The sequence below is a fragment of the Zonotrichia albicollis genome, chromosome 31, assembly GCF_047830755.1.
Source record: "Zonotrichia albicollis isolate bZonAlb1 chromosome 31, bZonAlb1.hap1, whole genome shotgun sequence".
Lineage (NCBI taxonomy): Eukaryota > Metazoa > Chordata > Aves > Passeriformes > Passerellidae > Zonotrichia > Zonotrichia albicollis.
In genome coordinates, this window is record NC_133849.1 from 4530363 (window position 1) to 4555921 (window position 25559).

A 25559-nucleotide genomic window follows, 5' to 3' on the forward strand; every position below is an offset into this window, starting at 1 on the left:
CGGAGAAGGGCGGGGGAATGCAGCGAGAAGGGGTCCGGCAGCTGTGGGAGCTTTGGATGGGCAGAGCCCGAGCTTTTAACCCTTTTTCGGACAAGGAAAACTTTGCAGAACAATAACCTTTCCTAGAAGAGATAAGACATGAAATGGAGGAAGAAAATGTGCAAGTGTGAAGGTCTGGGCAAGTGAAAGATGTCAGGAGAGTAGAGAAGAATCTTAGGTGGGAAGAGATGATGGAGTGGCCTTAGCTGGACTTTTCCTGTATGGCCATGGACAGAACCATGTTTCCTGTGACACAGAGACTGCATCCAGGGGGAGACAATGGCTCAGAGCCAAGAGGGTTCAGTGTTGGTACCCCTCGGCCCCAGGGGGTGAAATTTGGGAGGCACAGGTGTCCCAAAGGTGAGACTGTGCCCTTTTTGGAACAGGGCAAAGCATCCCTAAAAGGACAACCCTAGAAGCAGCTCTGGTCCATGTGCAGTGGTGAGAGCACTGGATATGGAAGGAAGAGGTCACGATGGCAGATGTTCTCCAGGCGGTGCCACGAGTGACTTGGAAACACACGAGGTTTCAGCGGTGTTTCCTGGGGAAGCCTATGGCACAAGAAGGACTCCTCCCCTCTTGATGAACTGAGAATTGATTACCTAAAGGGTGGTGATGGACCGAGAGTTGGTGATTTGCGGGATAGATGTATTGGAAATTTGGTGGGAGGAAATGTTTTTGGAAAGTTTTCATTTTCCCTGTGTGTTTTGTGTTACTTCGAGTTATAGTTTAGTTAATAAAGGTTTCTTTTCTTTATTTCTAAGTGGGGGCCTGCTTTGCTTATTCCTGGTCACATCTCACAGCAGACACCAGGGAGCATATATTTTCATGGGGACACTGGCATTGTGCCAGCATCAAACCATGACACCTATGCTGCCAGTTGGCCTTTTTCCACCTCTCCAGCCGTCCCCACAGAACATTGGCTACCATCCATGCATCAGTGTAGAGGTAGAGCCTTGGCCATTTTTTTCCCTTAGCAATGTCGAGGCCCAGCTGAAAAGCTTTGAGTTCTGTAAGTTGACTTGATCCACCTTCTCCTTCAGCAGCCTCTGCAGCCTGTTGTGTGGGGCTCCATACGGCTGCTTTCCACTTCTGGTCCATCCCTACCATGTGACAGGAGCCGTCAGTGAAAAGAGCGTAGTGCGTTTCCTCTGGGGGCAGTTGGTTATAGGGAGGAGCCTCTTCAGCACGTGTCACTGGTTCTTGTACCTCTTCATCAGTAAGACCAAAGTTCTCACCTTGCAGCCAGTTTGTAATTATCTCCAAAATCCCAGGGCAATTCAGGTTTCCAATACAGGCGCGCTGTGGGATAAGAGCAATCCGTTACTCCATGTAGCATCAGTTGTGTGATGAGGGGTGGGAACCTTTCCTTTGAACATCCACCCCGGCACCGGTAGTCGGGGTGCCAGGAGGAGTTGTGCTTCCGTGCCAATCACCTCTGAGGCAGCCTGGACTCCTTCATAGGCAGCCAAGATTTCCTTCTCTGTGGGAGTGTAGTTGGCTTCTCACCCTCTGTAGCTTCGACTCCAAAATCCCAGTGGTCGGCCTCGAGTCTCCCCAGGCACCTTCTGCCAAAGGCTCCAGGACAAGCCATGGTTCCTGGCTGCAGAGTAGAGCACGTTCTTCACCTCTAGTTCTGTCCTGACTGGGCCAAGGGCTACTGCATGAGCAATCTCCTGCTTGATCTGGGCAAAGGCTTGTTGCTGCTCAGGGCCTCAGTGGAACTCATTCTCCTTGCAGGTGACCAGGTAAAGAGGGCTCACGATCTGACTGTACTCAGGAATGTGCATTCTCCAAAAGCCTATGGCACCAAGGAAAGCTTGTGTTTCTTTCTTATTGGTGGGTGGAGACATTGCTGTGATCTTGTTGATTACTTCTGTAGGAATCTGATGCCGTCCATTAATAAGGCCTCCGATCAGCCTTATCATGAAGCAGAGCCTTGGTGCTCAAGATCTCAGTCCCTGAGGAGGGACTGGGTCCCGAAGCCAGCTCAGACCAATGCCGGGGGCTGCCTTTCTAGCAAGCCTGGTGATATTCAGGTCTATAGTGATTAGCAGCTCTCAGGACCTCAGCTCTTTGCTTGCTGGGTAGTGGAACCCCAGGCTTGAGGCAGCAGCAGACGGAGAGAGGAGAAGGAGAAGGCAGAAGCTGTTCCACAGAGAAGGCTTTATTTGGGGGTCCGCGAAGGGTCTCAGCTCTTCTTCTGAGCTAGTAGGGTACAGCATGCTACTTTTATAGGCTTGGCAAGTATCCAAACTTGACCAATGGCAAGGGATTAGGGGGACCATAAAATGACCGATAGGTAAAGGCTACCATGGCATTGCCTCACATGGTCATAGAGACAGTTTATAGGGCAGATGTCCATGGAGTCAGGAAGCTTCCTTGCTGCTGTGTCAGCATTCCTTTTGTTAGATTCTCCATGGTGCTTTTGCTAAATGTATGGGGTTTACTACAGTCCATCTTGCCACTTCACTGTCAGTAGCTGAATCTCACGAGCTGGTCCCTTTACCTTGACTTTTTAATGGCAAAACCAGCTCCCAGGAGGATTTGGATGGCTTCCTTCCCTTTCTCAAACACTTCCGCAGCTGTGTTCCCCTCACACAATGATGTCATCAATATACTGCAGATGTTCTGGAGCCTCATTCCTTTCTTGTGCAGCCTGGATCAGTCCATGGTAGATGGTGTGGCTGTGTTTCCACCCCTGGGGCAGTCGGTTCCAGGTGTACTGCACTCCCCTCCAGATGAAGGCAAACTGAGGCCTGCATTCTGCTGCCAGAGGAACGGAGAAAAATGCATTGGCAATGTCTGTAGTGGCAAAGCACTTTGCTGCCTTGGACTCCAGCTCGTACTGGAGCTCTAATATGTCCGGCACGGCAGCGCTCAGTGGTGGAGTCACTTCATTCAATGCACGATAGTCCACAGTCAATCTCCATTCTCCTTCAGATTTTCGCACAGGCCAAATGGGGCTGTTGAAGGGTGAGTGGGTCTTGCTGACCACCCCTTGGCTCTCCAGCTCTTGGATCATCTTTTGGATGGGGATCACATCATCTCGAGAGGTTCTATACTGCCGTCAATGCACTATGGAAGCGGAAATTGGCACCTGTTGCTCTTCTCCCTTCAGAAGTCCTACTGCACATGGGTTTTCTGACAGTCCAGGCAAGCTGTTCAACTGCTTGACACCCTATGTCTCTACAGCAGCTATTCCAAATGCCCATCTGAGTCCCTTTGGGTCTTTGAAATAGCCAGATCCGTGGAAGTCTATACCTAAAATGCATGGGGCCTCTGGGCCAGTCACAATAGGGTGTTTCTTCCACTCATTTCCAGTCAGGCTCACCTCAGCTTCCACCAAAGTAAAATCCTGTGATCCCTCTGTCACATCAGCAATAGAAACAGACCCCGTCCCCACATGTAATCCTTCCGTAAGCCATGAAGGTCCTTCAGGGAAAAGGACTCAATATTTGCATCTTATTGGAATATGAATCCCAATATTACCAGTTAGATTGTGCCTGGGCCAGTCTGACCCTCGCTGCTGAGCCCAAGGCGGCTTCTGTGGTATATCACCCCAGAGACACCTTTAGCTTGCTGATGGTTTCAGCTGGGCACTAAACACGTCCAGGCTTGTTAGGGACTCCTTAGGGACTCCGTTTACCTTAGGAAGAAGGCTTCAGGCGAAGGTGAGGGCAAAGGAGGAATTCTGCTGGAGGGTTTAATATTCAGAGGTTTATTCCATGGTTACAGATGTCTGAATCTTGGGAAGAACCCCAACAGAATAGAGAACACATGGCCTGCTTCACCTTTTAAGCTCAGGGGGAGGGGAGGGGACAGGTGAGCCACCAATCAGGTGGGAGGGGTGGGGTCTCAAGGGATGAGGGACACCTAGACAGGCCAATGACCTACGGGCCTGAGGGGCATCCTTTGAATCTGACCAACCACACGACGCCTTTGCTGGAATGTTAAGCGTGATTGACAGGACTCACTCAGCAAGGGGGTGAGGGGGGAAGGGAGGGTTTTGGCACACGTGGGTAAGGGACCTGAAAGTTTGAAACACACCGCAACAGCATCTGATCCTGCACCTGCTGCTTTGACTCCTGATTTTATGTCAGGAGGCATTGAGGTTCCTTCTCATTCATCATCATCATCATCATCCTCATCATCCACTGGTCGATTGGTCTTGTCCATGCATTTCCCACTTCTTGAGCTGGCAGCAACAGCCATTGGTTGAGGCTTATTTTCTGGTTTAGCTGCTGGCTTGGGCTCACTATCTGGTTTGGCTGCTGGCTTCGAGCCTGGGCTGTCGGCTGCAGCCTGAGTCACCGGGACAGTTGCTGATTTATCTCCCTGCCCCCCTGCCTCTGTCTGCTGCCCAACAGGATCTAGCAGCGAGTGATGAGCACAAGCCAGGGCCCAGCTCACTGCAATGACCTTCCTCTCCTTAGGCTCATCCTGGTACTTATCTTTCAGATATTTCCCCACCTCAGCTGGGTTCTGAATTTGTTCATGGGGAAAATCCCACACTATAGGGACAGAGAATTCCTTCAGGATTTGGCCCATATCCTCCCATTTTCCACACCACTTAGGATTTTCTACACCGGGGTCTACTCTTGAGTCAGGGGTCTCATCAGCTCGTCTAGAAATCTCAGCCCTCATCCTAGAGAAGCAGCAGGCTGTATAGAGGAAGGTTACCAGACTGAATACCAGAAAGATGGTTTCTTTAACATTCAGGGGAAACTGGACATCCTTCAATAGTGATGCAACAGATTCATAGGAGAAGAAGGAAAGCAAAGGCTGAAATGCCTGATCCCCTGCTGCTCCTCCTCTAACAAACTGGATGCATAACCATAGCCATGAACCATTCATACCTGGAGCAGACCCCAGCATGTTTATAAACTCCTTGCAAATCATTGCCACCAAGCCCAGCAGGATAGCTATTCTGGTCACTGCCCCTCTGCTATAAAAACTACCTATAAGGGACAATACTAGAGCTATTTCTGGATAACCTAGGGACCATAGAGGTATTAAAATCTCAAAAAACCCTAGGGACCAGAAATACATGCAAACCTTCACCCAATAGACATTATGAATTAAAAAAGCATGGCTATTAGCTGCTTTAAATGAACACAGAGTAATAGCAACCAAAATGCAGTAAAAACAGGGTTTTTCCACTCTCTCGAGCCTCACGTGTTGGGTGCTAAATTTTGTCCTGGTTTAGGGTAAATTTGGTAGAGAATCTGCAAAGGGGGCCCTTCCAGAAAGCAAACCCACACGGCCCCTCCCCCCAACCGGTTTGGGAAGAATTCCTCAGAGGGAAGTGGAAAGAACCTGTTTATTTAACAGGCACAGCATCCCCAGCACACAGAATGAACAATACCGGATGACACCACTCTGAAAAAGGTGGCAAATTCAGAAAGTCTCTCTCGGGGGTGGCCACTCTGTTCTCAGTCCCTCTGGCGCTGGGGCAGCAGCTGCTGCAGCCACAAGGTGCAAACTCTCGGTGTTCCCAGGTCCCAGTCTGGAGTAGGTTTGAGAAGGTCAAAAAGGAGGAGAGGACAAACAGCCCAGGAAGGAGTTTGGACTGTTTAGCTAAACTAGCTAATGAGCAGGAGCAAAAGCAAGCAGAAGCGAGAGCAGAGAGAGAGAGAGAAGCAAAAAGCAAAAGCAGCAAAATCAAGACCTGCAGTCTCTCTGTGTCCCGCCAGGCTGATAGGAATACCCAAACAAAACTTTCACTCTTCAGAACCAGTATTAAAGGCACAGAACATGATATCCAGCATTAACAGAGCACATGAATGGGGACACAAGCATCATAACATCACCCTAGGACACCTTCGAAATCTGGTGCCGGAGCAGTTGGACCAGGGTCATCTGGAGACTTCTACCAGTCCCTGGAACACCCCTGTCTTCTGCATCAAGAAAAAATATGGGAAATGGAAGTTGTTACAAGGCCTCCGAAAGGTCAATGCCATGATGGAAAGCATGGGAACATTGCAGGCGGGCATGCTGTCGCCTACCATGCTTCCCGCAAACTGGCCAGTCCTCATCGTGGATCTGAAGGATTGTTTTTATCAATTCCTTTGCATCCTGATGACAGACCAAAATTTGCCTTCTCGGTGCCAGCAATTAACAATGCTGAGCCCACACAGCGATATCAATGGAAAGTTTTGCGCCAATGAATGCGAAATTCTCCGGCCATATGTCAATGGTATGTGGCCTGTGTCTTGTCTGGAGTTCACAAGCAGTTTTCTGATGCACGTCTGTATCATTATATGGACAACATTTTAGTGGCTGCATCCAGGATGAGCTGCTGAGGATTAAGCCTCAGTTGCTCAATGCTTTGTATTCTCATGGGCTGCAGGTGGCTCCAGAAAAGGTTCAACAACAACCTCCTTGGAAGTATTTGGGGGTCAAAATTCTGGAATAGACAATCCGACACCAGGAGGTGCAATTTGTACATTTGGTGAAGGCACTGAATGATGCCCAGAAATTGGTAGGTGTCATCACTTGGTTACGTCTGTACTTGGGACTGACCAACACACAACTGTCTCCTCTGTATGATTTGTGGAAAGGAGACAATGGTCCTGCTTATGCATCACAGAAGATGTGGCAGTTCCTGCAGTTGTGGAGTGTGTCACACAGGTTTGGTATCCCTCATGCTCCGACTGGTCAGGCTATTGTAGAAGATGCTTGTGGTACTCTGAAGTGGGTTCTTCAGAAACAAAAATGGGGAATGTAGGGGAAAACCCCACACAGTCAGTTGGCAAAAGCTTTGTACACCATCAATCATCTTACTGTGCCACAGAACTCAAAAAATCCTGTCATTTTGAATCATCACCTTTCGTTGCAGGCTCTGGACGAGACACGTCAGCCTCAAGCGAAGGTTCAGATGCGGAATTTAGTCACCAAACAGTGGCAAGGTCTCTATGACCTTATCCCTTCGGGGCGTGGGTATGCTTGTGTATCCACAGATACTGGGGTACGCTGGGTACCTTTGAGGTGTGTTCGTCCTGACCTGCGACTGCAGAGACAGAATCCAGCACACGGGCAAAATGGAAACCGTGACCAAACTGAAAGTCAGCAAGTGGATGAATCGTTGAGTGATGACTCAGATACAGATGGTGTGAGTGATCACTCCGATAATTCCTCCATGAGTGGACACTGAATGTTGTTCATTTTTCCTTTTAACATTATTCATTTTTCTTTCTCTTTTTTTTTTTTTTAACAGAAAAAGGATGAGATGTCGCCCTGTTCTTTGAAGGTTCTTCTAAGCCTTCTGATGTTTACATTTTTGTAATGGAGTTTCTTACACACTTTTCATGTAAATAATGATTGTTTTGCAGTCCTTTCTGGAGGAGGAGAGAATTGATAGAATGCTGGTTTGACCAGTGTGGTTGGAGAGGTGGCAATTTCATCCTCCAATCCATGGATGCTTTTGGAATTTTATAAATATCGAGGTCCAGAAAAAAATGTGCCTTTTTTGCCTTGAACATCTCAGTGTGTGAGTGTCATTCATTTCATGTAGTATTGTGACACCCTACCTCTCTAAGGAGCTGGATGCAGCAGCTAAGGGGTGGCCAGGACGCCCCAGAGCTGTTGTGGCAGTGGCAGTGAACATCCAGGAAGCACACAAGTTCACCCTGGGCCAGAAGATGACTGTGCTGGTGTCCCACACAGTGTCTGCAGTGCTGGAAGTAAAGGAGGGGCATTGGCTCTCCCCACAGAGATTCCTGAAATACCAATCCATAATGGGGAAACAGGATGATGTAGTGGTGTAGTGTGTTGTAATGTCCTGTTTTAGACTTCCGGGTCCCGGGTCCCTTCCCAGGCGTGCCTATACGCCTCTCCCTTCCCCCTTGCCCCCATGCTGAGTGAGTCCTGTCAATCAGGCTTAACATTCCAGCAAAGGCGTCGTGTGGTTGGTCAAATTCAAAGGATGCCTCTCAGGCCCAGAGGTCATTGGCCTGTCTAGGTGTCCCTCGTCCCTTGAGACCCCGCCGCCCCCACCTGGTTGGTGGCTCACCTGTCCCCTCCCCTCCCCCTGAGCTTAAAAGGTGAGTCCGGCCATGTGCTCTGAATTCTGTTGGAGTTCTTCCCAAGATTCAGACATCTGTAACCATGGAATAAAGCTCTGGATATTAAACCTTCCAGCAGAATCCCTCCTTTGTCCTCACCTTCGCCTGAAGCCTTCTTCCTAAGGTAAACAGAGTCCCTAACAAGCCTGGACTTGTTTAGTGCCCAGCTGAAACCATCAGCAAGCTAAAGGTGTCTCTGGGGTGATATACCACAGAAGCCGCCTTTGGCTCAGCAGCGAGGGTCAGACTGGCTCAGGCACAATCTAACTGGTAATATTGGGATTCATATTCCAATAATGTAGAAATTGCGGTAACTGACATTGGGAACCCAGCTTCTTTCCTCAGTGCTTGTATGGGAGAAATGGTGTGTGACAGTGGTCACAAGGGTTGCAGGATGAAGAGAGAGGCGAGAATGTTGACCTCATGTTCACAAGGCTTGATTTATTATTTTATGATATATATTACATTATGACTATACTAAAAAGAATAGAAAGAGTTCTCAGAAGGCTAGCTAAGCTAGGAATAGAAAAGGAATGAATAACAAAGGAGCTGTGTCCCGGCAGAAAGCAAGAACAGCTCTGCCGTGAGTGGTCAGTAAATCCAAATTTCCACCAGAGACCAATTACAAATCCACCTGTTGCATTCCACAGCAGCAGATAACCATTGTTTACATTTGTTGCTGAAATGTAATGAAACATTTCATTACAATGAAATGTTTACATTTTCCTTCTCAGCTTCAGCAGGAAAAATCCTAAAGAAAAGATTTTAATGAAAAGATGTCTGTGACATGTCAGCTTTTTAATTTAGTTTAATTAAAAAGAAAAAGTGTTTGTAATTTTCTCATCTGTGCAGAGAAAATTATTGTGGTTATCTGTTGCCAATCAAAACTTCACTCAAGTGCTGGTGTGGAATGAACAGGGAATTTCTTTACCTGTAGAACATACAATTCTGTCACAGCCATTTTTTCATAGAAATCCTTTCTTTCACATTTGTCCATCTTCTGGGAAGCAGAGCCCCAGAAGAAGAATGTAAACAATTGTTATCAGCTGCTGTGAAATGTAGCAGGTGCCCCTGTGATTGGCTCATCTTCCATGTGTACCATTAAAGGCCAATCACAGGAGCAGCTCAGGGACAGATTCCCTGGACACAGAACTTTGTTATTCTTTTCTTTCTATTCTATTCTTAGCTGAGCAGCTCTCTGCAACCTCTCTTCTTATTCTTTTTAGTATAGTTATAATGTATTATATATCTTATATGAATAAATCAAGCCTTCTGATCAAGAAACAAGATTCTCGTCCTTCTCACCACAGTGACCATCTAAGGCCACTGTAATACAATTCTATCAAATCACCAAAACAATTTTACAATATAAGAAAATGCAAAAACAATGCAAAGAAAGTTCAAGCCCAAACCACTAAGTTTCAGCAATAAGTCCATGGACTGAAGATGTTCTTCTTTGCCATCTCTGAAAGTCCCTTTTGGTCCTGAAACAGGCTTGCTGCAGAAAAGTCCAGCAATAGTTATCAAAAGCCATTGACAGTCATCAAACAATTTCAAACAATTTGAGACAACTTCTGGAATGTCCTGCCACAGCCCTTTATTGAATGACTTTGGGCTGAAGCTAATTTTTGGCCCTTCAATTCTTCAGAGCTGCTGCCAGCTATTTCAACTGTTTTTTTTTTTTTTTTTTTCTGGTGATCAAAAAGAGCAGCAGCAGCAGAGCAGCCAAAGAAAGTCCCTGGGGGGGCCCCTGGCCCATGTGGAGGGATCAGGAACCCCAGATCTGGCCCACAGAAAGGCGGGCCAGGACCGACAGGGAGAAGCAAAACCATCAAACCCATCAGGAGGCCGGGCAGTGGCCCTGGCCCAGGGACCCGAGCCCAACAGCCCAGGCCCAGCATGGCAGGCGGGCTCTGCCTTCCCACAGCCTGGCCCCACACTGCCAATGGAATGGTGACCAAATGCTTCTTTTCCCAAAATCACCAAGGCACACCAGCCGCAGGGAAATAGAAAAAGCCCCAAGAACCCTCATCTCGTGTCTAGGAATGTTTTTTCTCCACAGCAAACAAGCCATGATCACTTCCCGCTGTGTCCTCTGCAATGCAAATATAACAGGTGTGTCTCCCATCTGCCTCACGGCACCACCCCCTCTGGGCTGGGGACCAAAGGCAGAACTCTCAGCACCCACCTGCCCCTCGCCGCTGGGGCGCGAGAGGGGCAGCAGAGAGATTCGCACCCCCCAAGGGAAAGCAACTGACCAAACACCCCCAAACCCGCCAAGAATGATGATTTTGAACGCAGGCAGACGGGCTGCACCCACAGCCAGCTGTCGGGCCATGCCTCCTCCACGGAAAGGGAGGCCGGCGCCCTCTTCCCCGTCCCAGCTTCCCCCGCAGGGGCAGCCCCGGGACAGCCCGAAAAACTCTGGGGGAAGCCAGGCTGGGTGCAGGAGCAGCTGCGGGCTGCTCCGAGGGTCCCGTGGGTTCGGCGCGCTCTTCAGCATCATCCTGAACAGGCACTGGCTCGGTCTGAGGCGGCGGGGCCGGAGAGGGGGCTGGTGGGCGCAGCAGGACAGCCGGGGGGGCGGTGCCGAGTCGCTGTTGTCGCCGAGGGCGTCTCCTACCAACAGCGGCGCAGCCGCAGGGAGCGGTGTTTCTGAGCTCTCAGGCGCAGGCGGGGAAGCCGGTGAAGCCACGGGCAGGACCGCCCGGGGAGGCGGCAGCGGGGCGGGTCCAGGAGGAGGCCCTGCAGGCCTGGCAGGCGGGCCCTCGGAGACCGGTGCTGCCCCATCTCTGAGCGGGGCCGGGCCCAGGAGGCCGGCCAGGGCGGGGCCTGCAGGGCTGTAAGGGGCGGTGCAGCCCACTCCCATCCCCCCGGAGAGAGAGAAGGGGGGAAGGGATGGCTGCATCTGAGCATGCTCCGAAGATGCAGTAAAAAAACTTCAGCTCCTGGCGAAACTTCCCCCCCACTGCTGGGGGGCTGGGAAGCAACAGATCATCCGCCTCCAAAGGATCTTCTCCCGCTGGAGTCAGAGGAAATGGGACGAGCCCGTTGTAGTTGGCAATCCAGGGAAAAACAGCTGCTCTCCGGTTCAAAACTGGAAAGAACATCCTAAATGCTGGATAAATCTGGGGGTATCCAAACCCACGGTCCAAAACGAATTGGAAAATGGAGTCCATGCACTCCCATACGAAAGCATCAAGGGCACAGAGCACATTCGTAAAGAACCCAAAAAGCTTTGTCCATCGAAAAAACTCACAGAAATCTGTCTCCAACAGGCAAAGTCCGTCCTCTTCACCCCATTTTTGACAGAGGGCAATAAGTTTCTCCTCTGAAGGGGAGAACCGAACCTCCTCCTCTATGGGGGAAGCCCTCCACATCAGCAGCCACAAACTACGAACGGCCGCATCTTCAGGAAGGGAAAAGCCAACAGTACCTTTTGAAAGAGTTCAGCATGCTCTGGCCAGCTCCATTGCGCTGCTGTGCTTTCCGAACATCTTCCTGGAGGCTTTTCGGAAGGTTTTCTTTGTGGTCAGCCTTGCTGTGAACTCCAAATCAGGATCTTCAGTTCTTCAGCTCTTGGCTAGAATCCACTTCTGTGGTCACTTGTGAAGCAACCATCAATGCCACACATTTGGGGTTTACCCAGTGCAGCAATTGTTCCTCTGGGGGTCTCTCCAAGTAATTTGCTCTTCAGACGAGGGGTCACCAATTGATGGTTTTGTCCTCCTCACTCATTCGGGGTTCAACAATTGTCACAGTTGTCACAAGGGTCTTCAGGGTCTAAAGAGAGACGAGAATGTTGACCTCATGTTCAGAAGGCTTGATTTATTATTTTATGATGTATATTACATTAGTACTATACTACAAAGAATAGAAGGAAAAGTTCTCAGAAGGCTAGCTAAGCTAAGAATAGAAAAGAATGACTAACAAAGGTCTGTGTCCCGGCAGAAAGCAAGAGCAGCTCTGCCGTGAGTGGTCAGTAAATCCAAACATCCACAGGAGACCAATCACGGATGCACCTGTTGCATTCCACAGCAGCAGATAACCATTGTTTACACTTTGTTGCTGAGGCCACAGCTTCTCAGAAGGGAGAAAAATCCTAAAGAAAGGATTTTTATGAAAAGATGTCTGTGACACCCCACCTATCTCTCTAACCCTCAGATGCCTTGCCTACCTTTTTGCCGTGGATCTTGTAATCTGAGAGTTCTGTCACTGTCCTGGTGTGAGGGTTGCTGTCCTGTCCCACCGGGAGAGTTCCGCTCTGGTCTCGCTGTCAGGGTTGCTGTGTTGTGCTGCTGTTGGGGGAAAAGGCTGTGCTGTTGTTAGGGGGGCTGCTTAGGCTGAGGTGAGGGCTGGGCTGAGGGCTGGTGCACCTGTACCCTAACTTGCCTCCTAAGCTGTTCCCTGTAGCCCTGATCTCCAGTGCACTGTGCAGCCCTCAAGCCTTCTCCCTTGACCCCTCAAGCCCTCCGGCTCTGTCTGTCACCCTTGAGCCCCCCAATGCCCCTCAAGTCCCCTCTCAGCTGCCCCTCAGCTCCTGTGTGTCACCCTTAATCCTCTCTTTGCCCCTCAGCCCCCAGCTTCTTGGTGTCACCCTCCAGCTGCCCCTGTCACCCTCAGCATCTGTGTGTCACCCACTGTCCCTTCTCCCTGCTCCTCCCTCAGCTCCCAGCCTCTGCCACCCTCCAGCCCCCACAGTACCCCTCAAGCTGCCCCTCAGCCTCTGTCAGGCCCTGAAAGGACCCTAAAAAAACCCTCTAAATTCCCTAAAAAAGGCCTAGTTTTCAAAGTGTCCCAAACACCTCACAAAAACACAAAAAGAGTGTCAGAATACACTAAAACCACCCTACTTTTAAAAAGCCCCTAAAACACCCCTAAAAATCCCCAAAGAACCTTTTGGGACTACTTAGAGATTTTTTAAAGAGCTCTGAGAATACCTCTAAAATCTTGAAAATGCCCTGTAAGACCCTAAAAAAGTCTATAAAATTCCCCCAAAAACCCTAGAAATAACCTAGTCGTAAAAAAAGTTCTCCATATACCCTCAATACTCTCCAAAAAGCCCTAAAACTTTTTAAGTAGTCCTTAAAAAGCCCTCAAAATATTTGAAAACACCCCTAACAATTCCAAATAGTGGTAAGACATCCCTTAAAACACCCTAAAATGTTCTTTTAAAAGCCCTGAAAAAGCCCTAAAGGTTCCTAAACATTCCCAGAGAATTCCTAAAAAACTCCTGCAAAAAAAACCCCTAAAATATCCTTAAAAATCCCTGAAAAAAAAACCTAATAAAACACCTAAACGTCTGTTCAACTCCTACCTGTAACTGACTGGCCTCCAAACCTTATCTCTACCTTCCAATCGGGGTAACTCCCTGCAGCTGCTGGGACGGCTCTGGGGCTGTCCCACCATGAGGGTGGCACCTGTGCCCTAACCCTGCCTGGCACCCCATGTCCTTTGCACCCCAACCCTCAGGGTCAGCTCTTCACCTGTCCAGCCCCCCCATCTTTGCCCCTCAGCAATGTCTGTGTGTGTCCCAGAGCCGTGTCCAGGATCCCACGAGCTGCCGCAGGGAGTCACTGGTGGGCAGTGGGGGAAGTGAGGGACGGGGCAGGGCGACCTGGATTTCAGAACCCCAGCAGACGGCCGGGCACTCAGCACCACAGGCACCCGAACACCAACGCCATCATTGCTCCTTGCACACAAAACTCACCTGGCCAGGTTCCTGATGGCAGACTGCAGGAGGCACTTGGCACTGTCAAACCAACCCGAGTGGACACTGGTGCCAGCTTCAGTCTGGGAGGCATCCTGTGCAATGCGGAATTTCAGCAGCCAGCTGGCCACTCCGGGACACAGGCCCCTGTACAGCAATGCCGGCCATTTTCCCTGGAAACAAAACTCACCTGGCCAGGTCCCTGATGGCAGATTGCAGGAGACAATTGGCACTGCTAAACCACCCTTCCATCCTGCAGGGGCCTTCACCTCCCTTCTCTGTCCAAGGCCCGGCTCCCCTCACCCGGCCGCATGGCTTCCCCTCCTGCACCCAGTCCGCAGCCAGGCAGGGCAGCTCTGAACCTTTCACCCACCGGAACCAAGAGAGCTTCCCCTGGGACTTCTCTGCTTCTAACCCCCTGTGTGCTCAGAGGTGAATCCATGTCCCCAGTGGCCACACCAGGTGCCAATATTCAAATCTGAGGACTTATTGGTTTGACCTATTCGTTTGATAAAACCACACATTGGTTTGATCCCAAAAAACTCACTTCCTTTTCAAACCAGGACAGCGGGACAAAGGGATCGGAACAGAAAATCCTGAACGAGCTCAGTAACAAAAAAATAGGGGTTAAATGTGAAATGAGCGGCTCTGATTGACTGGTCCAGCACAGCCCGCGTCTCTCCATCCCCGCCCCCACCTGCCCAGAGCCCCAAGGTTCTCCCTCCCCAAAAAACCCCCAGCCCGGGGCTGCAGCGTCCCGGAAAGGCCTCAGCCAATGGCAGCGCGGGCTGAAGGCAGCTTAGCCAATGAGAGCTCGGAGTGTTGGATTTCCTCATCGGTTGCCGGGCAGAGCCCGTGGCCGATCGCTGACCAGAAGAGGCGGCAGCCAATGAGAGCGCGCGGCCCTGCCGAGCCCGCCCTGCTCCGGACTGGCGCTCCCAGCGCAGCGCGGCTGCTTTGGGGCTGCTGCTCCCTGCCCGGCCCCGGCCATGGGGCGAGGGGCGGCAGCTGGGGCCCTGCTGGTGGCACTGGTGGTGCTGGGAGCCCCCACGGCTGCGGGCGCGGAGCTCTCGGGTGAGCGGGGGGCGGGAGGCGCTGGGACAGGGGGGGAGAAGGGGGAAAAGGGGGCAAAGGGGGGAGCCCGGAATCGAGGGGGAGCAGGAGGGGACACCCCAAAGGGAGAGCGGGAGGGGCTGAGGGGTGGGGGAGGGGTGGGAGAGGGTGGGGGAGGGGGTAAAAGGGGAGGTGGCACACCATATCTGAGCGGGAGGGGTCTGGGGTTTGGGGAATTTGTGGGAAAATGGGGATTAGGGACCTAAAATTGATTTTGGTGCGGCCGGAGTGGGAGGGGAGAGGATGTGGAAGGGGAAATGGGGGAAGGGTGGCAAAGAGGAAGCGGCAGCGCGGGCAGGAGGGTCCCATGGAGGCCGTGGCGCACAGGGGGTGCGGAGCGGGGAATCCAGGGTGGCCCCCGGAGCTCTGGGGGTGCTGGGCCCCACCCGAGCTGTGTGCTGCACTTACAGCGGTGTTCCTGCACATGGGAAAGCAGGAATGTTACTTCATTAACGGCACGCAGAAGATAAGGTCCGTGGAGAGGCTCATCTACAATCGGGAGCAGCACCTGGTGTACGACAGCGACGTGGGGCTGTACGTGGCGTTCAACCCGTATGGGGCGATGAATGCCAGGCGTTTAAACAACGACCCGATGTGGCTGGAGTACCAACGGACTTCGGGGGAGTGGTTCTGCAGAGTCTGGTACGAGGGGTCCACCCCGTTCATCACGGAGCGCCGAGGTGAGCGCGGGGCCGAGCGTGTCCCCTCGGGCCCTGCTCTGCCAATGACCCTGAAGCCCCTCAAAATCTCCCTGGGAATCGCCCTAGAGCCCTCAGCCCTCCTTGTGCCCATCCCCGGGGCCCCTTGTCGCCCTCAGTGACCCGCTTATCGCTCCCAGTGCCCCCCTGCACGTCCATTTCAGCGACGCGTAAAGCTGACGCTTTTTAGCTAATCAGATGGCGTCTCTCTGATGACTCATCTGTTGCCAGGCAGACCTTCAGCGCCGAGTGCCCCGAGCTGGACTCGGCCTCCCAGTGCGGCGCACTCCATCCCAGTTCCATGAAAGTTCCTCCAAGGCCGTCCCACTCGCTCCCAGTCCATCCCAAGATCCCTCCCAGTGCCTTCTCAGTCCCTCCCACTTCTACTCAGGTCATTCCTTGTCCATTCCCAGTTCATTCCCAGATCACAATCCTCAATCCCTTCGCCCCTCACCCCTTCCCATTTCTCTCAATGCCGCCCCAGTCCCTCCCAGTCCTTCCGAGTTCCACCCAGCCCCTCCAAGTTAATTTCCAGTCAATCCCAGTTAATTGCCAGTTCATTCCCAGACCTCCACCCTCTCTCCAACTACTCCCCATCCCCTCCCACCTCTCTCAGTGCCACTAATCTCCCTCCCAGTCTATTTCTAGTGCCTCCCAGTATATTCCCAGTCCATTCCAGTCCCTTCCAGTCCATCCCCAGTCTCTCCCACTCCATCCCAGTCCATCCACAGTCCCTCCAACTCCATCCCCAGTCCCTTGCCAGTCCCTCCCAGTCCACTCCCATTCTCTCTCCAGCCCACCCCAGTCCTCCCTTCTCTTTCCCAGTGTCCCCCAGCTGATCCCAGTGTGTCCTCGCTCTCTCTCTCGCTCTCTCCCAGTGCCCGCCAGCGTGTCCATCTCGCTGGTGCCCCCCTCGAGCTCCCAGCCCGGCCCCGGCTGCCTGCTCTGCTCCGTGATGGATTTCTACCCTGCTGCCATCCAGGTGAGGTGGTTCCAGGGCCAGCAGGAGCTCTCGGAGCACGTGGTGGCCACCGACGTGGTCCCCAACGGGGACTGGACCTACCAGCTGCTGGTGCTGCTGGAAACCCCCACCCGGCGCGGGCTCAGCTACAGCTGCCAGGTGGAGCACGTCAGCCTGGAGCAGCCCCTGAGGCGGCACTGGGGTACGGGGGAGCCCCTGGGGGCGCTGGCAGAGCCACTGGGCTGTGCTGGGAGGCACTGGGAGGGAGCTGGAGAGAGCCGGGCTGGAAGTGGGAGAGAGGCTGGGGGCAGGGCAAGGGCTGGGAAGGGGTTTGGGGGGGTCCTGGTGGGCACTGGGAGGGAGTTTGGGGGTGCTGGGTGTGACTGGGAGGGAGTTTGGGGGCGCTGAGTGCAAAGGGCAGGGGGTTTGGAGGATGCTGGATGCGACTGGGAGGAACTGGAATGAGACTGGAGGGGGCCCTGGGAGGGCCTCGGGGTGTCGGTGAGAGGTTTTGGGGGTGCTGAGCCCTGCGGATCCCCCAGAGATGCCGCCGGACGCCGCCCGCAGCAAGATGCTGACGGGCATCTTGGGCTTCGTCTTCCTGGCGCTGGGGCTCGGCTTCTCCCTGCGCAAGAAGGTCAGGGCCGGTGCCGGGGGTGGCGTCCCCGCCGTAGCGGAGCGGGTGCGCTCCTGCTGGGCCCGCAGCCCGGTGTCACCCCCTTTTCTCTGCCCACAGAGCTCCTGAGCCGGCGGCGGCCGCAGCCCCTCCCCGTGGGCTCAGGCCCGGCCGGGACCCCCCGCTCCGTCCCCGCTCCGCTGATTTTGGGCGGGGTCCCGTGTCCCCCCCCAGCCCCGCCGGCGCTCTGCCCCCGCCCAGTGCCTGCTCCCAGTGCTCCCAATAAAGCTTCCCAGTTGGGCCCGGGACCGTTTATTGGGGGGCGATGGGGAGGGGTTTGGGGTGGGGCGATGGGCCGGATTTGGGTAAAGGGAGGGGGACAAAGGGTGGGGGCTGGGCCCGGGGTAGCGGGAGGAGGAAGAGGACGAAAAAGAAGGAGGAAGGAGGGAGTGGACGTGAAAGAGAGATGAGGGGAAGGAGGGGGGAGGAGGAGCAGGAGGAGCGATTGAACCGGGAGAGGAGAGGCGGGAGGAAGAGAAGGGGGAGATGAGGAGAGGAGCAGAAACAGGAAAGTAGCGGGGATCCCCCGGCCTTCATCGAGGTGTCCACGGGGGGGCCAGGAACATGTGGAACCCCCAGCCAGGTGTGTTCCCAACACGGGGGGCTCTGACCCTGGGGGTCACCCGGTATTATCCAGCGCGGATCCTCCCACGGGAGGGGGAGCTGGAGCGGGGCACGGAGCTCGTCCCGACCCGGGGCACTGCGGGATCCGGGGGCAGCAACACATGCTCCTACTGCTCCATCCCTCCTCCTGCTATCCGGCTGTGCCCTCACGCAGCCCGGGGGGCCCCGAGAGCGCGGGGCGGGGCTGTGCCGTGTGCAGAGCACGCCCCTGGCTACAATTGGGCGATGGTGCCGTCACTCGTGGTTGTGGCGCGCTGATTGGTGGGAGCGGGGCGGAGGAGGGCTCCGGTGGCGGGCTGGGGGCGGCCGTGGCTCGAAAGCGGCGCCGTTGTCGGGGCTTTGTTGCGGACCGTGGAGTGGTGGCGGCGGAGGCGGCGGCGGAGCTCGGAGGCGGCCGCAGCGCAGGTGGGAGCCGCACTGGGTTGTGCGGGGGCTCGGGGCTGGCTGCGGGCCTCGGGGGCGGCAGGGGGCTCGGGCGGGTTCGTTGTGCCGTGTCCGGCCCGTGTTGCCGCTGGCGTGAGGGCGCTGCGGGAGCGGCTGCCCGCGGTCTCCTTGCGGCCGCTGCCTCGGCAGGAGCCGCTGCCGGAGCAGCGCTGGCTCGGCCCGGTTGCTGTGGCTGGGACAGAGGGGGCTGCCCCGTGCCCGGGGCTGTGCGGGGAAATTCCCGTGGCCGGAGATGTCTGTGCGCAGAGGAGACAGAGGAGTCCTGTAAAAGTGACTTTATTGCTGGGCAGAGAGAGAGGCCGTGGGGCATTTGCCGTGTGCTCTCTGCCATTGTTGTAGTTCGCAGCCTCCTTTTTATTCTCATTTTCCCGGCCTCATCTCCCTCTCCCTTTGCCCACTGGCTGAGGTGCTTGGAAGGTTCAGACTTCCCGATCCGCCAACTGCATGTCCTCGTTAATGTGCACCCCCACTTTTGTATAACAGCCGGTATTCACAGCTCTGTTAAGTCCTTGTTCTTCTGGAATTTCAGGAATTCAGCGGGACTTTCTGTGAGCAGCAGTCCATTTTAATTAGTAACATTTTTTGCAGCTGGTGGTTTCGCCCAGTTACTTCCTTATCTACAAATCCCTGGTGCCTTGCTCCCCTGCTGAATGAGCTGCACTCTCAAGGTGTGGAGCATGGTAAAAAGATGAGAGTTGCTGTAGCACATCAGAAGAGAAACAGCATTCGTTTAACCCATGGTCTGCCAGGAAGCTACAAATCCGTGTCCCCTTCCCATCCTTTCCACGTTTGGACCAATACATGAGCTGCTTAATTTTTCCGTTGTTTTTGGATTGGGTTTTTTTTTTCACCACTTTTCCTTTGTCGTCTATTTGCCAACAGCACTTTGAATCATTTAATTTTCCACAAACTCCTCCTTTTTCTGCTAACAGATGATCTGATCCCATCCCATGGTGAACTGTTGTGTTCCTCATTTCAGTGGATTGGTCAGCAGGAAGGTCAGGAGCTGGAGCTGTCTGGTTGGTTATTGCGAGGGCAGCTTGTAATCTAATGATGCCATTGAAATGAGAAATGGGTTCTGTGGCTCCTGATATGAATTGGTTCGGGTTCCCAGGGGCTGGTCCATGGTGTTGTAGGATTTGTTCTGCTGGCCGTTCATCTTTTCCCCGATTTTGGCCACTCTCTCCAGCCAGGGCTGCATCAGTTGACTGCTTTTGTCTAACTAAATCATCAAATCCTTGGATTCCCAACTGATTTCCCTGAATTTTTGGTAGCAAAAAACCCCCACTGCTCTTATATACCCTATATAACATAGACAGTGACAGCACATGTTGGAGTGGGCAGAGGGATGATTCCCCTCCATTTATTTATAGTGAAGTTTTCCCAACATTCTCCATGTGCTGTTTCCCTTTGCATCTTCACCCGTTTGTGTTGCAGGGTCAGATATCCTCCCCCTGGGCTCTGCCTTGAGCTGTGCAAATTCCATCAGTGCCAGCAGGCAGAGCTTGGGGTGAGGGGCAGAGGGAATCAGCCCAATTCCTGCCCCGGGCAAGAGACCCAGGTGCATTGTCCACACTTTGCCCAGCAGTGTTCGTTTGCATTTCTAAAGCTTCTCTGCAGGCTGCCTGGAATGGAGCTTCTCTTCCAGGGCAGCCATCTCGTGAGTCACATGTGGCCCCCCAGAATCTCCTTTTTTTAAAAAAAGTATTAACTATTTATGTTCAAAGTATTACAGTTAAATCTCTTCGATTTTGCAAAATGCAACATAAAGGAGAACGTGGAAAAACCCAGACCAAAAGTTGATTCTTACACTTCTGTCCCAAACCTACCTGACAATATAAAGTGGGAATATTATGAAAAATTTTTCTCATGTTGTAATTTTTTCACCAAAACTGCAGGAAAAACAAAAACTCTCCAAGAATCTCTATAGTGTTAGAGCGTCAAGGCATTCCTTGGTTCTGGCCAGGATGTGCAACAGAAATAATTTCTTTCACAACTAGCCCGACTGTGCAGAGAAAATCATTCCATGCCATGTGAGTTTTACTCGATTTTTCTTAAACTTTATGTAGTCTGAACCAATCTAAATCCATTGCTTTAATGTTCATTGCTTCCAAGTTGTGTGAGTTTTTAGTATTTGGTTTCCTGTTGGACACGGATTCCTTCCCCTCTGATGTGAATTCGGTCTCCTCACTCCTGGATTTCCTTCTCAGCCTTTTCCAGCCCAGGTGTCTCCAGCTGTGCCCAGGCAGTGTCTGGGGTAGCTGTTGGTTGCTGTTTGCTGCTGGGCAATGTTGATGTTTTGTTGCTGGTCGTTATCTCTGTGGGTGTCTTTTGTGCTGTTCCCAGTCTGTTGGGATGTTAAACTCATCTCCATTGAGTGGTGTAACACCCCTTAAATAAAACCTTTAAAATTCCTTTCCCCAAGGCAGAGAAAACCAAGCCTGAGCAGAGAAATAAGGTTTAAAAGAACCAAAATCGGTACATTTTGCAGCAGTGCAATGGCAGGCAGCCCAGAGTGTGGGTGTGAGTGAGCCCCAGAGTGGAATTGTGCCCTGGTGTTCCCCAGCAGCTGTGGCAGTGCAGGCCCAGGCAGCGCTGAAGCTGCAGCAGTGGCAGCAAGGCTTGGCCCCAGTGGCTGGAGATGGCAGAGGAGGGTGGCCAGGATTGCAGAGGATTCCAGGGGAGGATCTGTGGGCAGGCGCAGGGGCTTGGCCCGCTGTGGAGCCCTGGCTGCTGCTGTGTTGCCTTCAGGGCAGGCTCAGGGGCGGCCTCCCATCCTCCTGCTGCAGGCGGGAAGTGCAAATCTCCGGGGCTTCAGAGCCCTTGAGGCCAGGCTGAGGGGTCCCCCCGTGTTGAGCTGTGCTGGCAGCTGTTTCTGGCCTCAGGGACACTTGGCATGGGCCCCTTGGCCACCAGTGGTGCTGCTTTGCACTCCTTAGGCAGGAGCCGATGTCCTGGCTGGGTGTTGGCAGCAGCAAAGTGCCAGGGCAGGCTGTGTGCCAGCCCAGCTTGCTGTGGGAGAATATGCCTTGATATCTGCCCCAGTGGTTGCTGAAGCAGTGAGAATTGCTTTTGCCCCCCTGTTAGGTGCCATGGTGTCAGCAGAAGATATTGAAGCCTTCCTGCTCAGGGCATTTCAGTGCCAGGCTCTCACAGGAACCCACAGCTGCGCGGGTTGAGCTGAGCATGGGGCGGTGACCTGCGCTGTGTCTGATTGCCCTTCCTTAATAACAGCCTGTCTTGTAGCTCTTTTCCCTTCTGCTGCCCTTGCAGAGCCATGCACAAACACATTTTCTCCCTCAGGCCAGGGAATGTCCCATAATCAATCTGTCCCAGCCTGGGTCTGGAGCTCTGTCCCTTGAGTGCAGTCCTGGGTTCCTTGCCAGCCCCTCTCCAGGCTGTTCAAACAGGAGGCTGGGTTAAACCCTTGCCCTGTCCTCAATTCTGAATCCTCCTGTGCCATTGAACAAGATTCATGCTGTAATAACTGAGCCCTGCTCATCCATTTAGAGGCTCTTTTGTTGTCAGAGCTTTAACTTGATGCCAAAATTGAACTGTAGGATATCCTATGTAGGGTTAGACATTTTAGCACAAGAATTCCTTTGGCAAGACCCTGTTTAACATCCACCTGTAATTCAAAGTCTTTTTCACTGTCTGGAAGGCCCAGGCCAGCCACCTCAGGTAACCTTCATTTTAATACTGAAAAATTCTGTGTTTCTTCCTTCTGTCCATCCATCCAGTTTGTTGACTGGTAGGATAGGAGTGTTGTAGGGAGACATCCTTTGCTCCAGAAGCCCTGCCTTAAACAGGGACTCAGTACTAGGCTGTGAGCCCTTCCTTCCCTCTCTTGGAACAGGGTATTGGTTTTAGAAACCACTTGTCCTGGTTGCTCTAAAGGAATTTGTAGAGGCTCCAAATCTAATTTTCCCTATATCCCTGGGACTGCCCACACTTCTGTGTTCATTCAGCATCGGCCTTGTCATCTTTTCACACACAGGTAGAGCAGAACTAGCCTCTGTTTCCCTTTTACAGTATTAAAATCCAGCTCTCAAAGGCCTTCCTAGTTAATTACAATCACAGGAGGAAGAAAAAGAAATTAATGTTATTCAAACCTATCCCCCACAGCTTCTAATAATGGTTGAACAAATCATATCTGCTCATCTTTCCCATTCATTCCCTTAAAAATTTAAATATTCTTTTACTATTTTCCCCTTTAGGTCTAAGATTCAGAGTGGATTGAGAGGCCCCTGTGTCCATCAGGAAATGCCTCCTCTCAATGCAGACCCACCCTGAATGTTCTCAAGGGCTGCAGTGTGGAGGGTCCCTGGTGTGATGGGGGCTGTGACAGCCCTGGCAATCCATGTGCATCAAGGGGTGGACTTGCTGGTGCTGAGGGTGCTGCTGTCTGTGCTTGCAGTGTCCTTGTGCCCTGCAGCTGGAGCCCTGGTTCCTTGCCAGGGGCTGTTTGGGTGGGCTCTCCCCTGCCGAGGAGGGCAATGCCTGTGCCAGGTGCTTGTGGCCGAGCCCGTGCCCTGGGTGCTGGGGCCCCCTTGGGCCCTGGGGTTGATCCCTCAGGGGCTGTAGGAACTGTGCCCTGGCCTTTGCCTTCAGCTTGGCCTTTTGCTGCTCCCTTCTTACACTCGCCTGCTGTGCCTTTGTGCCCAAGTGCTGCAGGGCCTTCTTGTGCCCCTCCTGCAGCCCCCTCAGTGCCTGTGGGTGCTTGTCTTGCTTTACAAGAGAGGTGTCTGCTCGGGAAGGCAGAAAAAGCCTCTCTTGGAATGGAGAAAGCAAACCCCCTCCCTCTTAATTTTTAGACTAGTGAAATGAAGGGGCTCTCAGGCAAAGATATGGGAGTAGGAATACCAGTTCTTTACTAGTGTGTATAATAAAGCAAACAAACAGCAACAGCTGCGGCACTGACAGCAAACAGAGCCCGGAGCCAGTCCCGGCCTTTGGGCTGCGGCGCTTTCCCCTTGGGTGCAGTTCCGGGCACGGCCGGCAGGGGCGCTGGTGGCTCCCGCGGGGCGGGGCAGCGCATCCATCCCATGGGAACCTCTCTGAACGGAAATAGAGCAATCCCTTCATCTAACTCTTTCACTTTTTTACCTTCTATGGCCTTTCTCCTGTGTTTTGGGAAAGAATTTGGAGAGGGCTGCCTTTTAACTGAGCTCCTAGTGTTTCGATAAGGTGATTCCTGTAGAGAGAGAGAGTTTCCCTGAGCAGCCGCAGCTGTGGTTACCAAGGGGACGTAACTCAGAGCAGGACGGGGTGAGGGGAGGATATCCCGCCGAGGCTCGGTGGGAGTGTGGGCAGGGTCTGCTGCTGCCGGAATCGGCAGAGGGGGATCTTCCCGTGGAGGCCGAGGCGGAGCGTGGGCAGCCCCCAGATGGCTGATGGCGGCTGATCCGGCAGCTCCCGGCAGAGCAAAGGCAGGTGGGAGAGCCCGGCAGCAGCGGCGGTGCCCAGCGCAGGTGGCACGGGCAGGGCAGGCGGGGATGGGATGGCTGGGACCCCCCCTGGGTGCGGTGGGCGCGGTGAGCTCGGAGCAGGCGGCAGGACAGAGCAACCCCCATCTTGCCCAGCATGGGCGGCAGAGCGGCCGCGGGCCAGGCAGTGGGAGCAGGGCACACAAATTGAGCGACAGCGCCGGGGCAGGTGGAGCTGCCCTGGGCAGTGAGGCCGCACCTGGGATGGAAAGCGGGGCAGGCGGAGCTGAGGCGGGCAGCGAGCCGGGACCCGGGACAGGCGCCTCGGCCGCGAACGGAGGGGCAAGAGCTGCAGAGGATCCCACTCTTTTTCTTATTTTTCCTCTTCTTCCCCTTCATTTTATTTCCCCTTTTTCTTTTCTTGTTTTGTCTCGGTTGTTTCTGATACTTTTAAGACTTTTATTCTCCTAAAATCCTCTGTCTAACATATGGCATATTCTCTGTTCTACACGATTGAACGGGATTACTTTACAAATAAATCCACAGCCTAACAAATCTAAACTTCTTCTTGGATACTTTGAAATGGTGGACGAGCTAACTCACGACCTCCTAATGTTGTTTTTCTCATCACCTTTTATTTATCCTTTGGCAAATTAAGCCTCTTTCAGTTACTTGCTTTGCTACTCCAAAAATCCCAGTGCATGCATAGCTCCTCAAAAAATGATCACAGAAAGCTTGAGTACCTAGTGGGTTTTCTGATGCATGTCTTCTAATATTTTCCTAGTAAGCACATTTTATTAGGTAATTGTCTTCCATCAAGAAGTTTCCATTTCCCTGATTTATCTTGTTCACTTCCTGTCTTTTTTAAGTCTTTTTTTCTCGGCTTCCCTAAACTTTGGAATTTCCGGTTTTTCCTTGTTTGGATTTCATACTAACATAACTCTTTCAGCTCCATTTTCTGATGCATCCTTAGCTTTGTGATCTGCCAAATTATTTCCTCTTGTTTCTGGGGTCTTTCCCTTTTGGGGTTCCTTAATTTTTTTCTATAGCTATCTCTTTTAGGTATTTTAATGCCTCCAAAACCTCTAAAATAAGTTACTCATGTACTAATCCTTTTCTTCTTGAATTAAGTAATATTTTCCTTTCCAGATTTTTTAAAGGTATGTACTACTCTAAAGGCATACCTTAAATCAGTATATATATTTCCTTTATATGGTGTTAAATATTCTAGTGCTCTTTTAAAAGTATATAATTCACAAGTTTGAGCTTACTAGTTTAAGGTTAATTTCCCTTTTTCCATAGTTTGCATGTTTTTCCCATCAACCACTACATACCCTGTATTTTCTCCTTTTGCAAGGAGTTGTATCTCTGTTAGCAAACATAACTCCCAAAGGACCAGTTTTTTTTCTTTTTTTTCCTCCTCTATCCAACTTACTGGTTTTCTGTCTCATTTTCAAGATCTTATCTATTCATCTTCTTCCTCTGTTTTTCAATTTCACTAACAACCTAAATACCACTTTTCTTTCAACTACTCAAACAAAAATAAAAAACTTTTTTCTCACACTACTTTCAGTACAATACACCTCCCTCCAAGGAGATACAGTGAACGTTAAAATACAGAATATACATTACCTGTACTTTCAGTCATCTACATTCACTCACTTTTATTTCCCATTCTCTTCCACACATTCATTCCCGCCCTCAGGACACAGAGTGGATCCCTGTTGACAGAGAATCGCGGGTCCCTGTGGCCCCCCCTGGCCTTGGGGTGGCCTCTGGGTCTCAGGATCTCCGGGCCTCCT

At 52.3% G+C, this 25559-nt stretch overlaps 2 protein-coding genes and 1 pseudogene across 2 annotated transcripts in view; 2 read left to right on the forward strand and 1 right to left on the reverse strand.

The window, feature by feature from the left end:
• The window catches only part of LOC141725878 (uncharacterized), a 135199-nt gene that overhangs the window by 105008 nt on the left and 4632 nt on the right, over positions 1–25559 (forward strand). The window lies entirely within an intron of this gene.
• The window catches only part of LOC141725900 (uncharacterized), a 215890-nt pseudogene that overhangs the window by 83639 nt on the left and 106692 nt on the right, over positions 1–25559 (reverse strand).
• Positions 14330–17332, forward strand: LOC141725903 (class II histocompatibility antigen, B-L beta chain-like). The gene is made up of 4 exons (XM_074530068.1): positions 14330–14889; positions 15339–15608; positions 16505–16789; positions 17130–17332. The coding sequence occupies exons 1-4, from the start codon at positions 14805–14807 to the stop codon at positions 17330–17332; spliced, it is 843 nt and encodes a 280-aa protein (XP_074386169.1). The 5' UTR covers positions 14330–14804.

Bases quoted from the DNA above. Each gene is read 5' to 3' on its own strand.
- LOC141725903 (XM_074530068.1), top strand. From the start codon at position 14,805: ATGGGGCGAGGGGCGGCAGCTGGGGCCCTGCTGGTGGCACTGGTGGTG. The intron at 14,890-15,338 runs GTGAGCGGGGGG...CTGCACTTACAG, and splicing joins TGCGGGCGCGGAGCTCTCGG to CGGTGTTCCTGCACATGGGA. The intron at 16,790-17,129 runs GTACGGGGGAGC...CGGATCCCCCAG, and splicing joins GCCCCTGAGGCGGCACTGGG to AGATGCCGCCGGACGCCGCC.